Source organism: Gracilinanus agilis, chromosome 1 (genome assembly GCF_016433145.1).
Source record: "Gracilinanus agilis isolate LMUSP501 chromosome 1, AgileGrace, whole genome shotgun sequence".
NCBI classification, from domain to species: Eukaryota; Metazoa; Chordata; class Mammalia; order Didelphimorphia; family Didelphidae; genus Gracilinanus; species Gracilinanus agilis.
The window spans coordinates 132,596,206-132,612,523 of record NC_058130.1 but is presented as its reverse complement, the minus strand read 5'-3'; the positions used below and the strand labels follow the sequence as shown (position 1 = coordinate 132,612,523).

The following is a 16,318-nucleotide window of genomic DNA, read 5'->3' as shown; positions in this document are numbered from 1 at the left end:
AGGCGTGAGAAAGTGGGTCACAGGTCTGTTATGTCTGACAAGCCCCTCTTCTACTAGGAGACCTGTTACCCCTCTAGGGGAGACATGGGTTTTAGTCTGGGCTCTGGCACTGACATGCTGGGTAATTTTGGGCTTCCCCTCTCTGGGTCTTGTTTCCCATCTGTAAAATAAGAGGTCCGTTTCAGCTCTAACTCTACGATCCTATAATTAAATGAACTCTTAAGATCCCTTCTAGCTCTGACATTCTATGTTCTATGTCTGAGAGACACACAGACACACAGACACATACACACTCACATACACACACTACACATTTGCTACATTTTTCAGGTAGCTGGGTCAGTTCATCTCCGTGTCCTTTCTTTCTCCTGGTCTCAATCCTCTCCTTGCCTGTCCTGAAGGCTGCCCTGCTCACCTCTCTGGAGTATGCAGGGCTGGGAACCAGAGGATAGAATGACCTTGGTTGTTCCCCCATTCTACGTGGTCCAGAACCTTGGATTTTCCTGTTGTCTTCTTCACTGGTGAGAGCTTTCTCTGATCCCGGGGCCTCCACCAGGACTTGGGGATCAACAGCCCCTTCTCTCTCCCTGCTCCCTAAGAAAAACCTGGCCCTATCTCCTCCCCAAAGGGGAAGAGAAGGGAAAGGCAAAACTAAGGGCCTGAGGAGAGGGCATTACCCAAGAAAAAGGGGGCAGAGTCTGGGGTAATGTGGAGAGAGGGTAAGAAAGAGATGGGGGGAAGGAGAAAGGCCAGGTACGGGACAGAGTGGCTAGGAGAGACTGAAAGACTTCAGATGGTCCAGTGTATCAGTGAGATGGGGAGAAGGAAGAGGAGGGAGGGGGCAGGGAGAAACAGGGGTAGAGAAAGCAGATTGGAGTCAACCTTCCCCCTTTAGCTGGGTGAAGAGCCGCCCTGGGTCCCACAGGATCCATCTCCAAACCGTGGGTCTGCTCTGGCAGTCTGTCCCTCTTGATGCAGGTCCTGGGCTCTAGCCTTTCCCTATCTTGGTCCCTCATCATCTCTTGGGGGGACAGGCACTGCCCTATCTTCTTTCTTGACCCTTGAACAGATTTTTGGTTAATGTCTCACCCGAGGCCCCTGTGGAACTGCTGCAGCCCAGCCCTGCTCTTGCCAACCCCATTGCCCTCCTCCTTAAGGGAGGGAGAGCGCCTGGAGTCTGGGGGGGTGGTAGGGCCCACCAGCTCCCCAGCATCTGAACAGGGCATTCTTCGATGTCTGTCCTGACTGATCCTTATAGAGCTACTCAGGCTAGTACTACGATATTACTATTGTCTAACCGTGTTTCTTTTTTGCTTTGGGAACTGTGACTCCTGGTTCCTTTAGCAGGCAAAGGAAGGGCCTCTCCCCACCCTGAGTCCCCTGTTCCCCTATGTCCCCCTCACCCGCTGGGTCTGGGGGCTCTCGCTAGCCTCATGGGTGCAGGCGCTGGGGTGAGGAGCCCTCCCTAGGAGTTGCCACAGAGGAGCCCTTGAAGGGGGGACCGGCATCGGGCAGGGGGGCAGCTCAGACGCAAATCTCTATGGCTGTGGCCAGGACCAGCTGCCCCTTGCTCTTGTCCTGCCGCCCATCCGTCCTGCTGGCCGGCCCTGGCGAGGTGAGGCCAGATTCAGGAGGGGTGGGAGGCGAGGGCCTGGTCCCGCTGCTCTCGGTCAGCACGGTCCTCTTGAGTGGTGCTGGGGCCTCCTGGCGGTGCGGCCCAGCAGGCAGGCGGTCACCAGCGGGCTTGCGGGCGCGGCAAGAAGGCCGGCGACGGAGCTCCGAGGTGAGCTCGTGCTTGAGGAAGCGGAAGACCTCCTTGGCCGGCCCCCGCCTCTCGGGGTCCAGGGCCAGCAGCCTCTGGAACATCCGCAGGGCCGGTTCCGTGAACCTTCGCCACTGGGAGGGCAGGCCGGGAAGCCTCCCCTTCTGCCACCTCACGAACTCCTCGAAGAAGGCGTCCGTGCCCGAGGCGGCTTCCCAGGGGAAGTTGCCGGTGAGGACGCAGAAGATGAGGACACCGAAGGCCCAGACGTCGACGCCGGTGTCCACGGCGAAGCCCTCGGCCCTGCCCGCCTGGCACACCTCGGGGGCCGTATAGGGGATGGTGCCGCTGACCCGCTTCACTCGGCAGCCCACCCTTCGGGTCATGCCGAAGTCGGCCAGCTTCACCCGTCGGCAGTCCCGGTCAAAGAGCAGCACGTTCTCGGGCTTGACGTCTCGGTGTACCAGGTGCCGTCCGTGCATGTAGTCCAGGGCCAGGCCGAGCTGCTGCACACATCTCTTCACTGTGTCCTCGGGGAGCCCCACCTGAGGCAGAGGACAAGGCGTCAGGGGCCCCGACCCAGACGTCGCTCCCCAGCTCCCCTGAGGGCCCCACGAAGGCCCCTCCAGCCTCCCTCCGGTCAAAGTGCTCTCTGGCCCTGCAGATTTCTCCCCGGACTCTGGACCTCTCCTGGGCGGCTCTGTTTGCCCCTGTTCCCTTAGCCTCTGAGAGCGGGGCTGGTCTCGTTTCTGTATTTTACCCCCGGCTCCTAGAACCATGCCCGCAGCCTTGGCTCCTTGGCTCGCCTCATCGGGCCTCCTCATTTTACGGAGGACCGGCCTCGCTCAGACCTTGCACTGAAGTTCCCCGACGCCAAACCCTGCGCTCTTCCCGTGATCCCACACTGTCTCTTTGTTTAATCAACCTCATCCCGGGCTAAGGACGGGATATCCCCAAGGCCTTGACCCGGGCTCTCGGACCTAGTAGCCGAGCTTCCCTGAGGAAGGGTTCGGACGCCTCTGCTCTAGTCCCGCTTCCACCATTACCTCCATGTTTGATCTTCAGCAGGCCACTTAACCCCCTCTAGCCTTCCATTTCTTTTTTGCAAATGGGGATAAAAATATCTAGCTCACAGGAGTGAGTGGGGGCAGAGGCAGAAGATACAGGAAAGTGCTTTCGAGAGAAGAACGGGCCATTGAGAAGTTGCCGATACTTTCAACACCATGAAAGTTCCCAACACTACGGGAAGCAGTGAGGTGCATTGGGAAAGTTTGGGGCTAGGAGCCAAGAGATTGGGGTTCTCCCCTCGGCTTTGCCACATCCTAGCTGGGTGACCTTGGGCAAGTCATTTAACCTCAGGATTTTAGTTTCTTCTTTTGTAAAAGGACTAGATGGATTTCCAAGATGGTGCCCTTCTAGGACTAACACTCTTATGAGTCCATGATGTACTCCCTTCCCTGATTCCCCTGCTTGTTCCTCCCCTCTCTGCTTCTCAGCATAGCTGGCAGAATAGGCCACAGTGGGGTCAATGGAGCCTGGGGAATCCTGTTGGTTGTCTGACTGTCAAAAACTTGTCTATTTATTTATTTATTAGAACAGAAAACTTGTCTTTTGTTATACTAGGCTGGTCCTTCTGCCTTTTGGCTTGTATGGAGGAAGGAGGATGGATAGACTGACTTCTCCATGTCCTATGGATGGCTACTCTGGTTCTGCCCCACTCCTTAATCAGGGGGTGGAGAAGTCCTTGCCTCTAACCCTAACGACCCCCCCCCCCCCCCGAGTGCTTCTCTGGGGAAAGAGCTGGTCTTTATTTTAGCCCAAGTTTTTCTAATCCTCCTTTCTCTCGTTGGCCCTTTCTTCTCTCTGCTTGCCCAGGCTTGGCTTCTCGAGGAGAGGAGGATTTCCTGCCCAAGTCCCCAGGTTTTTCTTGACCAGACGCCCTCTTGGATTCTAGACTCGGCCCATCCAACACTCATTAGTTGTATGATCTCGGGCAATTATTTAACCTGTCAGCCTTGGTTTCTTCATCTGTAAAATGGGTGAAATAATATCTACCTTATAGGGTTCTTTTGAGGATCAAATGAAATTATGTAGCTACAGCACTTTGTAAACTTTAAAGCACCATATCAATGTTATTGTAACTATTATTATTTTATAAATCCTTACTTTCCGTCTTAGAATCAATATTATGTATTAGTTCTAAGGCAGAAGAGTGGTAAGGGCTAGACAATGGGGGTGAAGTGACTTGCCCAGGGTCACACAGCTAGGAAGTGTCTGAGACCACATTTGAACCCAGGACCTCTTCTCTCTGGGCCTGGCTCTCCATCCACTGAGTCACCCAGTTGCCCCCTTATTGTAACTATTATTGACCAGGTCAGCCTATGGGTCAGGACTCTGGGGAGGAGTCCTACAGATACTGGCTCCCCTTTGAGGTAGAGGAAATGAAGGACCCACAAAGAAATGGGGTGTCTTTCTTTTGTCCTTCCGTGGGGCTCACAAGGGTCTCCCTGTGGGGTCAGTGAAGGTAGGGAGGAGAGCTGGGGAAAATGGAAGGAAGATCAAGCCTGGGCTGAAGCGTCCCCGAAATGTTAGCTCCAGGGGGAGGACACAGGGGATACCTGGGGTGGGATGATGTCGAAGAGGTCCCCGCCGGGCGCGTACTCCTGGGCAAAGACGTAGCAGTCCTCGGTCTCAAACACCACGTCGAAGACTTTGATGATGAAAGGGCTGGAGGAGAGTGTGTTGGTGATGCTGACTTCCCGAAGGAAATTCTTCAATTTTGTCTTGCTCTTATTCACAAACTTCAGAGCCATCTTGGTCCCTGCAAGGGAGACAGTGCTGTGGGGGTGTCTCCACATGGGTGGTCGTGCCACCGGCCTGCCCTCGGCCCTTTTCCTTCCTCTTCCTCCTGTTTCCCATCCTTCAGACCTCTAATGGGGAAGCCCTGGCTGATGGCGCTCCAGCTACCCCCTAACCCCTGTGAGCTACAGCTCCTGCCACGCTACGTCCCCCCGCCGCGGTGTGTGCGGCTGGCACGTAAGTGCCGTTCTGTGTGCCCTCTCAGCGCCCCGTCCCGTGCCCAAGGACCCTCGGGCACGGCGGGCAGGACCGGCTCAGAACCCACCTGTGCTCTTGTGGGACACCAGGTCCACCTTGCCATAGGTGCCTTTGCCCAGCTCCCGGATGAGGTCATAGTGCTTGCTGACATCTGTGCCCGAGAGTGTGCGGATGGTGAGTGCCTGCATGTCCTCGGTGAGGAGGGGCACCCCACTGCCGCTGCAGCAGGCCAGCGCGCGGGGGGGCTCCTGCTCTGGGCAGCCGCCGCTCATCTTCTCCCTGCGGGGAGGGCAGAGAAATCAAGCTGAGACGGCCAGGGCAGCCCTGGGGCAGCCCGCCTGCTCGGAGCTCTCCTGAGGCGGAAAAAGAGGACGGTGGGGAGGCGAAGGGACAGAGACCAGGAAACCGGGCACGGGCGGAGGGAAGAGGAACACTAAAGCCTTGGGGAAGCCTCCGTTTCTTCCTCTGTAAAATGGGGGGACGGGACTAGATGGCTTCCGAGGCCCATTCTAGCTCTAATCTACGATCTTTGGCTCTGAAAGTCATGGCCCCATTCCCATTCTTCCCTCCAGATACCACATATATGTGGGGGAGAGAGTGGCAGCTATTATTTCTTTGTTTGTTTTTAAACCCTGACCTTCCATCTTAGAATCAAGACTGTGTACCAGTTCTGAAGCAGAAGAATGGTAAGAGCTAGGTCATGCAGGTTCAGTGACTTACCCAGGGTCACACAGCTAGGAAGTGTCTGAGGTTAAATTTGAATCCAGGACCTTCTGTCTCTAGGTCTAGTTCTCAATTCACTGAGTCACCCAGCTGCCCCCAGATAGTGTGTTTTGATGTGGATGGAATATAGCGTGGAGTATATGTACCACTCTGTATGAGGGGCACCTCAGTGTTGTTTGTCTATTGGAAGGGTGATTTATTGCGCTGCTGGCAGGTTTTGGTATTTGGGGGGGGCCCTGTGTGTGCCTCATTTTGTATGGGATGTCAGCAATAACACTTGCCCTAAAGGGCAGGCTGCGGTGCGGAGACATAAGGGTCAGAGTCATCCAGACAAGCCACTTGACTTGGAACCAAGGACGTCTCTCTACCCTGGGCTCAGGTCTCCCCATAAGTCTGAGCCTGGGGTGAGGGTGGCCACCCAGTGGGTGTTGAAACAACTCTCTGGCCATTGTCCTGGGCAAGTGGGGGTGAGGAGCTTCATACAAAAAAAGCCACTAGGGGGCAACAACTCTCTTTCCATTTTCTTTACCTGTCTCAGTGCACATACACAGAGAAACAGGCAGAGAGACAGAGAGAGAGAGAGAGAGAGAGAGAGAGAGAGAGAGAGAGTGTGTGTGTGAGAAAGAGAGAGAGTGTGTGTGTGTGAGTGAGACAGAGAGACAGAGAGACAGAGAGAGACAGAGAGACAGAGAGACACACACACACAGACAGGAACAGGCAGGGACACACAGACAGAAAGAGGGACAGAAGGAGATAGAAACAGAGACACAGAGAATGAGACAGAGGGACAGAAAGAAATAGAGATACACAGAAAGACCCAGACAGAGAGACACAGAGACAGAGACAGAAAGAGACAGAGAGACACTTTCACACAGAGACAGAGGGAACAAAAGAGGTAGAGATAGAGACAGACAGACACATGTACAGAGACAGGGACAGAAAGATACAGACAGACGGAGACAGAGAGACCGAAAGAGATAAAGAGAAAAGCAATCAGAGACACACAGACAGATGGAGAGAGAGGATGCTCATGTTCTTCCTGGCTGCTCTCATGTCCTTTGGAAGGTCAGTTGGGGGATCTGGGAGAAGCTTAGGCCCTTCCTCAGGGATGAAGCGAATGGTTTGTTTGTCACAGGAATGTGCCATTAGACAAATCCTTAATTACTCTGTTCTGGGGTACATGCTGTGGTGTGCTAGTAAATGTTTAACAACTAGCTCTCTGGGAAAAGAATGTATTCACGACACATTTCAAAGTTGGATTGGCATCATTAGCATTTCTCTTATCATTTTGTTAAGTCTAGACAAGGAGCAAAACAAAAAATGAATCCTGATTTGTAGTTTTGTCACGTTTCTGAGGTATAAACCCTCCACAATAGGTGGGACAATGAGGTGGCTCAGTGGATTCAGAACCAGGCCCAGAGATGGAATGTCCTGGGTTCAAACCTGACCTCAGACACTTCCTAGTTGTGTGACCCTGGGCAAGTCATGTTACCCCCATTGCCTATCCTTCACCATTCTTCTGCCTTAGAACCAATACCTAGAATTGATTCTAAGAGAGAAAGCCAAAGTTTAAAGAAAGAAAAAAAGAAAAAGAAACTGAACAAAGTGCTTGTGCTGGTTCCAGTTGACCCCAGTGCACTCCTGACAACATGCCTGCTTGAGGGGAGGAAGGGCTGGTAGATGTCTTCCTTCTCTTCGACTATCTCAAATTTACTGCTAGATCAGTGGAAAGGGTCCCAGTCTGCCCAATTCTGAGCCAGGGAATGAATAGCCAAATGGCCATCTGGGCATCTGTACAGGATGATTTGGGGGTAGATTTCCTTGAGAATTCTATTCCTAGGCAAGGTCCAAATACTCGGATATCCCCAGAGACACAGTATGGCATAGACTTCCCTAAGCCTTTGTTTCCTTTTCAGTAAAATCAAGGAATAAGACCAGAGAGTCTTTGGGGTCTTTCCCAGCTCTGTTGCTATGACTTGATTTTGAATCCCAGGTCAACCACTTATTCACTTGGTGATTTTTACCCTCTCTGGGCCTCCGTTTCCTTATTTGTAAAACGATAACAATATTCACATTCCTTGCCTTCATCTAGTTGTCTATAAAGCACATTGTAAACTGTGAAGTGATATAGAAAGGGAAGCGAGGTTTATTTTAATTCCTGTGAAATACTATGGAGGATGGTGTCTGAGGCAGCCGACAATAGTGAGTCTGGTACCCAAGGAAACCGGGCTGAGAACTTCAGACTTGGGACAAAAGCTCCATCACACCCAGACTTGTTTCTGGCTCTTGGGGTGTGCAGACTATGGCCTGGGTTCTGTCCCTAATACAGCGTCGTTATTCCTCGGGCCCCTGGGGGATCCCCCATTGCTTCAAGACCCCTGAACCCCTTTCTACTGCCCCCAGAACAGAAGTGGTCTCTGGGCCACGCTGTGCCGAACAAGCTCCCAGTCTCCTTCTCAATGGCCTCCTCCCATCAGTACCACACCAGGGCCCCACAGGGCCGACAACAGCGCTGCAGGGTTTCTTTGTCTGGGGTCTTTTTATTTGGTGCCTGGGAATAGCAAGTCAGGCCCTCTCAGAAAAGCCAGTCCTCCTCCTCCTCCTCCTCCTCCCCTCTTCCCCTACTGTGTCCAGATCACAAGGGACAAAAGCCTTCTGTCTTCACAGAGACGGGTCATATAGAGACCAGCAGAGACCAGAGTCAGCAGGGGAATCCCAGAACTAGAGGCTACCTTCGAGACCACCTAGCCCAAGTCCTTCATTTTCCAGACGGAGACACTAAGGCCCAAAGATAGGAAGTGATTTGCCAAGATCACAGAGGTCGTAAACAGTAGAGGAGGTGGGATTTGAACCTTTTCTTCTGCCTTGTCCTTGAAGCCTCTCAAAGCTCCTTGCCGAGGCAGTGCAATGCCATACAGTTCATCCTGTCCACAATTTGGGTGTTGCTAGCCCATGGTTTGTGAAACACAGATCTAACCTCAATCCCTAAGCTGTGGAGGAATTCCCTTTTTGGAATCCCTCACAAAGTTTCTGCTCAAACACTTCCAGAGATGAGGAGCTCACCACTTTGTCAAAGTAAACGTGACCTACCTAGCTGTCAGAACACTTGAAAGACTCTAAACCATGCCCCCTTTCCTCTTCTAACCCAATTTCCTTCATGGACAATGGAAGGATCATAGCATCTAGAGACAGAGGCTATTTTAGAGAGCATTTGGTGTAAACTTCTTCATTTTACAGATAGAAAGCAAGGCCCAGCAGATGATTTAAAACAAACAAGCAAGCAAACAAACAAATCCTTATCTTCCATCTTAGAATCAATACTGTGTATTGGTTCCAAGACAGAAGAGGGGTAAAGGCTAGGTATTGGGGATTAAGTGACTTTGGGTCACATAGCTAGGAAGTGTCTGAGGTCATATTTGAACCCAGGACCTCCTGTCCCTAGACCTGGCTCTCAATCTACTGAGCCACTCAGTACTACCCCTAAGATGATTAAAAAAAAAAAATAGGATCACAGATTTAGAGCTAGAAAGGCCCTTAGAGATCATCTAGTTTGAGTGTTCCAATTATCTTCTCCTTTCTACTTCCCCGAAGCCCCTGTAACAAAGAAGTAACTTAGGTCCAGAAATCACTTGCCCAAGGTCACAGAAGGAAAGTGGCAGAGGAAGAATCTGACCCAGGGACTCTTAACTCCAGATCCTGTGCCAGAGCCCATCGCCCTCTGCTGCCCACACTCAGGGTCCAGGCTGAAAGACCACTTTTAAACCCTTTAGCCGTTTAACTGTCTTGTCTGGGATGTTAGCCAGACTCATAGAAATGAACATGAAGAAAGGTCCCCACAGGAGATGTCCGAGCCTGCCGTCCCCTGGAGGGGACCAAAGTCAAAACCCTCCTACCCAAATCCAAGTTTGATGCTGATGCTCTGAGCCTACGAGTCCCTCAAACCTGGTTAGAGCTGACAGCAGACACGCTTATCGTGGTAAATTTGTGCCTGTGTTTACCACGTGGATCTCTCCTCGCCCATTTTCAGGAACCTGGGCAGACCCACTATCGCCGAGAACCCTCAGGCACTCTTGTTCCAGCGCTGACATGCGTGTACAAAACCCATGAGCCTCTGCGTGTGTGAATGCATGTGGATGCACACGTGTGGAGGAGCACCACCTGTCCTTGGAGAGAGACAGAGGGTGGACCAGACTTTGCTCTTCATTTGTATCTATTTTGGTTTCTCCCCTCAGCTGTTTTACACGGATGCCCGGCACAGCCTCCTGGTTACAGGATTCTGACTGCTTGCTTGCCCCCTCCCTCCTATGGGCGCAGACGTGCTAACTTGATGGAGCCCAGAGATATTATCCCCTCCCACTGGCTTATCCCCATGCCAAACCTTCATGCTCATCTAGCCACTGGACCAAGCCCCTGCCCAGAACTACTGCCACAGGCTTGGGTACCAATTCAGAGAGGGCCATCTCCTGTGTGCTTCCAGGACAATGTGGGTGGATTGGACGCTTATGACCTTGGTTCCTTTGTCCCTATCACTTCCTCTCTGGAGATTTAAATGGGCGTCAGTGCATGCATTATATTCTACAAAACTGGCTGATTTGGCAATGATGACAAAAGATGGAAATTGTCAATGTTGGAGGAGCTGCAGAGAGACAGGCTCACTAACAGACTGTTGGTGGAGCTTTGAATTGGTTCAACCATTCTGAAAACAATTTGGAATTATACTGAAGGACTGACAAAAATAACCACAAACTTTGGCCCAGAGATCCCAATGTTAGGAATATACCAAAGTATTAATGGAAATTGTCTGTCTATCTATCTATCTATCTATCTATCTATCTATCTATCTATCTATCTATCTATCTATCTATCTATCTATCTATCTATCCATCTATTTATCTGTCCACCTATCTATCCTTCTATCTATCTATCCTATCCATTCATTCATCTATTTATCTATTTCTCTCCATTCATCCATCCATCTCTCTCTCTCTCTCTCTTTCTCTCTCTCTCTCTCTCTCTCTCTATCTACCTATCATTATCTGTCTTTTTTTGTAGCAAAGAAATGGAAAACAAAATAGATGGCCATTGATTGGGAAATGACAGACTGTGGCACATGAATGCAGTGGAATATTACTGGATTGGAAGAAAGGATAAATGTGAAGAATTCAGGGAAGCATGAGAAAAAAAAATCTGCAAAGTGAAGTAAACAGGAAACAATATACATAACAATGATTACATCGATATAAATGGAAAAAATAAAAAAAAAATAAAACCGATTGCTAAATCATTATAATAACCAAACTAGGTCCCATTGAAGAGTTGGAAAATGTACCCCTTCATGCCAGAGCAGAGATGGGGAACTATGAAAGTGAAATACTGCATATAGAGTCAGCCCTTGTCAATGTATTGATTAGTTTTGTTGAGTTTATTTATTTTTCCTTTTTAAATTTTTGCTACAAAGGATGGCTCTTTGGGTAGCAGAAGGAGAAGGGATACATTAAAAATAGCAGGCATTTACATAGCAAGGGTTACAAAGCACTTTACACACACAAACATTATCTCATGGACCCTCGCAGCAACTTGTATAACATTCAGAAATGAGTGAATGTTAAACAAAAGGTATAAATAAAAATAGGATAAAAAAATTTTTTTAAATGCTTCTTGACTTATGGGTGGCAAATGACCACATCCATGTGAGGTGACAAATTGAATGATAATCTGAGTAATAAGAAGGGACCTTAGGGGTCATTTTTTCAGTTGTTCGGTCATTTTTCAGGTATGTCTTATTCTTCATGACTCCACATGGGGTTTTCTTAGCAAAGATACTAGAATGATTTGCTATTTCCTTCTCCAACTCATTTGACAGATGAGGAAACTGAGGCAAACAGGTTTAAGTGACTTGTCCAGGGTCATACAGCTAATAAGTATCTGAGGCTAGATTTGAACTCGGGAAGAGAAGTCTTCTTGACTCTAGAACCAGCACCAACTCATTGCCCCATCATAGGCCATCTAGGCTAGCTCGAATCTGAGTCCCCTCTCTCTACAACAAAACTGCTAGTGAAGGGGAGCTCATTACTATCCAAATCAGCCCATCTGCTTTTGGATAGCTCTAATTGTTACTTAGGGGTAGCAAAGTGGAACATTTGATAGTTACCATGTATGGAGTCTGGAACGCTCATTTTCCTGGCCTCAGACGCTTACTATCTGTGTGACCCTGGGCAAGTCACTTCACTCTGTTTGCCTCAGTTTCCTCATCTGTAAAATGATTTAGAAAATAAAATGGCAAACCACTCTAACATCTTTGCCAAGAAAATCCCAAATGGGTTCACGAAGAATCAGACATGACTGAACAATAACAACAATTGTTCTTTATATCAAGACTAGCTCTCTCTCTTTGCTCCTTTTATTCATTGCTTTTATTACTTCCCTCTGGGGCTAAACAAAACAAATCTAATCCCTCTTCCATATGGCAGGCTGTCAAACACTTGAAGACCACTTTCCCACTGCCTTTAGACTTGTCTTCTCCTGGCGAAATAAATCCTTCTCATATTGCAAGAGTTTGGGGTCTTTCACCATCCTAGTTACCTTCCTCTGGATTCTCTCCAATTTATTGATGTTGTTCCTAAAATGTGGTGTCTAGAGAACATGGTTATGTTGACCACATATATGATCTCACCAAGAGAGAGCAGAGACAGATGATCTCTTGCCTAGGTCAGAACACTAGGTTGTTCTTAATACAGTCTGAGGTCACATTAGGATTCTGGGCTGCCTTATCAAATGCTGACTCAGTTTATTCAGTTTGCTAAAAGCCCTAGCTCTTTCTCAGGTGAATTACCATCTAACCACGTCTCCTTTATCTTATACTTGAGGAACTGATTTTTTAAAAAAATAAGATTTTTACTGATTGATATATATGTCCTACATTATCCCCAGTATCCTGCTCCCTCTTCCCCAAAACTCTCTCTCATAACAAAGATGAATATTTAAGAAAATAAAAATATGAACAAAAAACCTCTAGCAAAACTAATCTGCATATTCCCAAAGTGTGGTGTTATATGAAATATTCCGCATCCATGGACCCTGACTTCTGCAAAGGAGTAGAAGGGGATGGTGTAAGCAATGCATTTTTTTTAACCCAAGGCTAAGACTTTACATTTATTCTTGTTACATTTTACCTTATTTTCGGTTGTTGAGATCTCTTTGGATCCTGCTATCCAAAGTGTTAACTCTCCTTCCTTGTTTGGTGTCATCTGCAGAGCTGATAAGCATGCCATGTTTGCCTTTATCTAAGTCACTGGAGTAGCCCAAGGTCAAGCCTAGAATCTGGGATGCTCTTCTAAGGTGACACAGCCTTTCCAGTAGACATCAAACCACAGATGATTACTCTTTGGGTCTAGCTATTCAACCAACTCAGAATCTATCTAATCTAATTGTCTTATCTATTATTCCTTAGCTTTTATCCAAATGCCTGTTTTCCTTTTACAATGTTATTGGAAGTATTACTTTCTAATTCAAGAAGGATATCAACTTTATATGCTTGTATGGATTTTTAATGTCCCTAACATGTATTATTATTATTAATAATAATTATTACCTATTTATTTGTTCTGAAGGAAAATTATGATGAAAATTATGGTGATATGGTAATGGTTCTGAATCTGTTTTAAAAAATTAAAAATTAATGAATTAAAAAAGGAACCCTTACCTTTTGTCTTAGAATTGATATTAAGTATCTGGTCTAAAGCAGAAGAGCTGGTAGGGGCTGGGCAATTGGGGGTAAATGACTCGCCCAGGATCACACATCTAGGAAGTATCTGAGGCCACATCTCCCATCTCTACACCTATCCACTGAGCCACTTTGCTGCCTCTGTATCTGTTTTTTAAGCATTAGCTGAATAAATGAAAAAATGATACACTACTCAGCTTTCCATCTTTTTTTTACAAGAGTTGCATGAGAGATTTTATCAAATTCTTTACAAAAATCTAGGTAAACTATGACTAAAATAACATTGTGATTTACCTTTCCAGTAACCCTGTCAAGAAAGGAAATATGCTTAGTCTAGAATGACTTGTTCTTGATAAGGCAACACTGGCTTTCTGTGGTTCCTTTTCTAGATGTCCACTAACTATACCTCTTTAATGACAGGTTGGATAATTTTGTGCCAAGAATCAAAGTCAAGTTCACTGGCCTGTAATCAGCAGGATCCACTCTCTTCCCCTTTTCGAAATGTGATATAGCATTTGCCCTACTGCAGTCCTCAGAAGACCTTTTTTCTTTTCTGAGATCTTTCAGAAATCACCAACAGAGGCTCAACAATGACATCTGTCAGTTCTTGGTACTCTGGAAAACAGTTCATCTGAGCCTGCTGATTTGAACTCATCAAGGACAGATCAATTATAAAACTGGGGTAAATAATAGCACCTGCCTCCTAGGATGATGGTGAGGCTCAAATGGGATATTTTTAAAGTCCTTGGCACAGTTCCAGGCATATAGTAGGTGCTTAATATTTGCTTGATTCCCCTTGTTCCTTTTCGCTAATTATCTTTCAATTCACGATTGCCCATTTTTGCTCTCTCTTCTTTAGTCCCAGGATCATTGTCCTTAGCAAAGAAAACTGATATAAAGTATGAGCTAGTCCTGTTCCTCCATCTCCTTATTGCCCATAATCTTTTCTCCATTCATCCCTATTAGCAGTCCCATCTCTTCTTGGGTCTTCTTCTTTATCCCAATAAAGCTAAAAAAAACCAAAACCATTCAAAAGAAGCAAAAACCTTTGGCTTCCCCTGGCTTCCCAGATTGCCTCAGTATATCTTGAGCTTTAACACTTCTGACACTCTTCTTACAGGACCAAAGTCACATATTCATTCACTCTCCATAACCTGTCCTTGCTTCTATCTTTGGTACGTGTTTTTTTAAACCCTTACCTTTTGCCTTCTTAGGACCAATACTAAGTATCAGTTGCAAGGCAGAAAAGCATTAAGGGCTAGACAATGGGGGTGAAGTGACTTGCCTAGGATCACACAGCTAGGAAGATGTTACAGCTAGGATGAGGCTACATTTGAACCCAGAATCTCCCATTTCCAGGCCTGGCTTCTCTATTTACTAAGCCATCAAACTGCCCCTGTGTACATGTCTTTTAAAATTTTAAGTTGGTTAATGAATTCTTTATGTATCCACATCAAAAACTTTTGCTTTTCTTCCTTATCAGAATTGTTCTTTGTATCATCAGAATTTCATTAAGTTTCTTATGCTTTCTGGCCTGATACCCGCCCCCTCCAATTTTAGTCTAGAGCAGTGATTCCCAAAGTGGGCGCCACCGCCCCCTGGTGGGTGCTGCATTGATCCAGGAGAGCAGTGATGGCCACAGGTGCATTTATCTTTCCTATTAATTGCTACTAAAATTTAAAAAATTAATTTCCAGGGGGATAAGTAATATTTTTCTGGAAAGGGGGCAGTAGGCCAAAAAATTTTGGGAATTGCTGGTCTAGGGGATCTTATCTATTTTTCCTTTGAACACTAGACTAAGCTTTCTCTTCCTTTTCTATTACAAATTCTTAGATGGAGTGGTCACTTCCTCCTAAGGTTCTCATCTTTCCACTCCAGCTACAATTTCCTCCTGGTGAGAATCAGGGCAAGAATAGCAATTCCCCCCCTGGATTTCTCCACTTTTTGAAACGTGGAATTATCATCAAGGCAAACTAGTACATTATGATCTGCTCTGCTATTGGCAGAGAGAAAGAGACCTCTAAATCTTTCTTCTACCCTCCAGAAGAGTCAGAGGTTTCAGCAAATTTGCCAAAGAGATCGAGGCTTAGCATTCAACAGTGTCTGATGGCCAAACTTTGGGTGTATATCTCTTGCAACTTTTTCTCCTTGGGGCCTCTGCCCTCTTTCAGGTGATAAAGGTAGTAGGTTAATCATATCAACTATTCCTTCTGGGGAAGAAGATGCCTTAGTCTAATCAAAATGAATTTATCTCACACTACTATATTGTGGATCAAGCTCTGGCTTGGACTATTGATTCTGAAAAACCGTCTGGATTTATGTGAGAAAAGTGACTAAAATGTTCAAACTCAGGGTCAAATGTTGACCTATGAATTCCATTATAAACCCCAATGAGGTAAAAGTCAGCAAGAAGAATGTCCAAAATATACCAAAATATTGATAGTGGCCCTTTATTTCTTAACAATATGCTGGAAACAAAATGGGTGCCCATCAATTGGGAAATGTATGAACATAAATATATGGAATATTAATGTGTAGTAAGAAGTGATGAATAGAAATTCAGAGAAACATAGGAAGATTTTTATGAACTGATGTGTAGTAAAGCAAGCTGAATCGGAAGAATATACACATTGACAACAACATAAATGAAAACAACACTACAAGGACATTGAAACTCAGCATGTCTCTAATAAGTAATCTTGGTCCCAGAGAAAAGATAATAAAAATATTTTCCTTCTCTAAGGAAACTGGGAAGCATACCAGGGCAGAATAGCACATACTTTGATCAGACGTGGTCACTGTATTGATTGTTTTTGCTTAATTGTTATTCTTTGATCTAAGGGAGTTTTTAGTTCTGGGGACAAAGGGTTATGTGTATAGCCATACCTAGAATTGATTATGATGTGAAAAAATGGTATTTAAAAGGGCCATTGGAGGCTGAATTTGTGGATTAAGGAGAAGGACTTGCATTCTTTTATTCTCGCCTATAATTTTCTCCCATTGTATATTCTTTTCAAGTGAGTACAATTAAAAATGGAAATCTAATCCCTTTT

General features: G+C 46.7%; 1 protein-coding gene across 1 annotated transcript; it reads right to left on the bottom strand.

Moving 5' to 3' along the window:
* Positions 1-1,457: 1,457 nt before the first annotated feature.
* On the bottom strand, positions 1,458-5,091 carry SBK1 (SH3 domain binding kinase 1). Its single transcript, XM_044657057.1, has 3 exons — positions 4,887-5,091; positions 4,381-4,583; positions 1,458-2,307 (listed from the first exon to the last, which is right to left on the bottom strand). Exons 1-3 carry the CDS (start codon positions 5,089-5,091, stop codon positions 1,525-1,527), a joined length of 1,191 nt encoding a protein of 396 aa, XP_044512992.1. The 3' UTR covers positions 1,458-1,524.
* Positions 5,092-16,318: the final 11,227 nt, after the last annotated feature.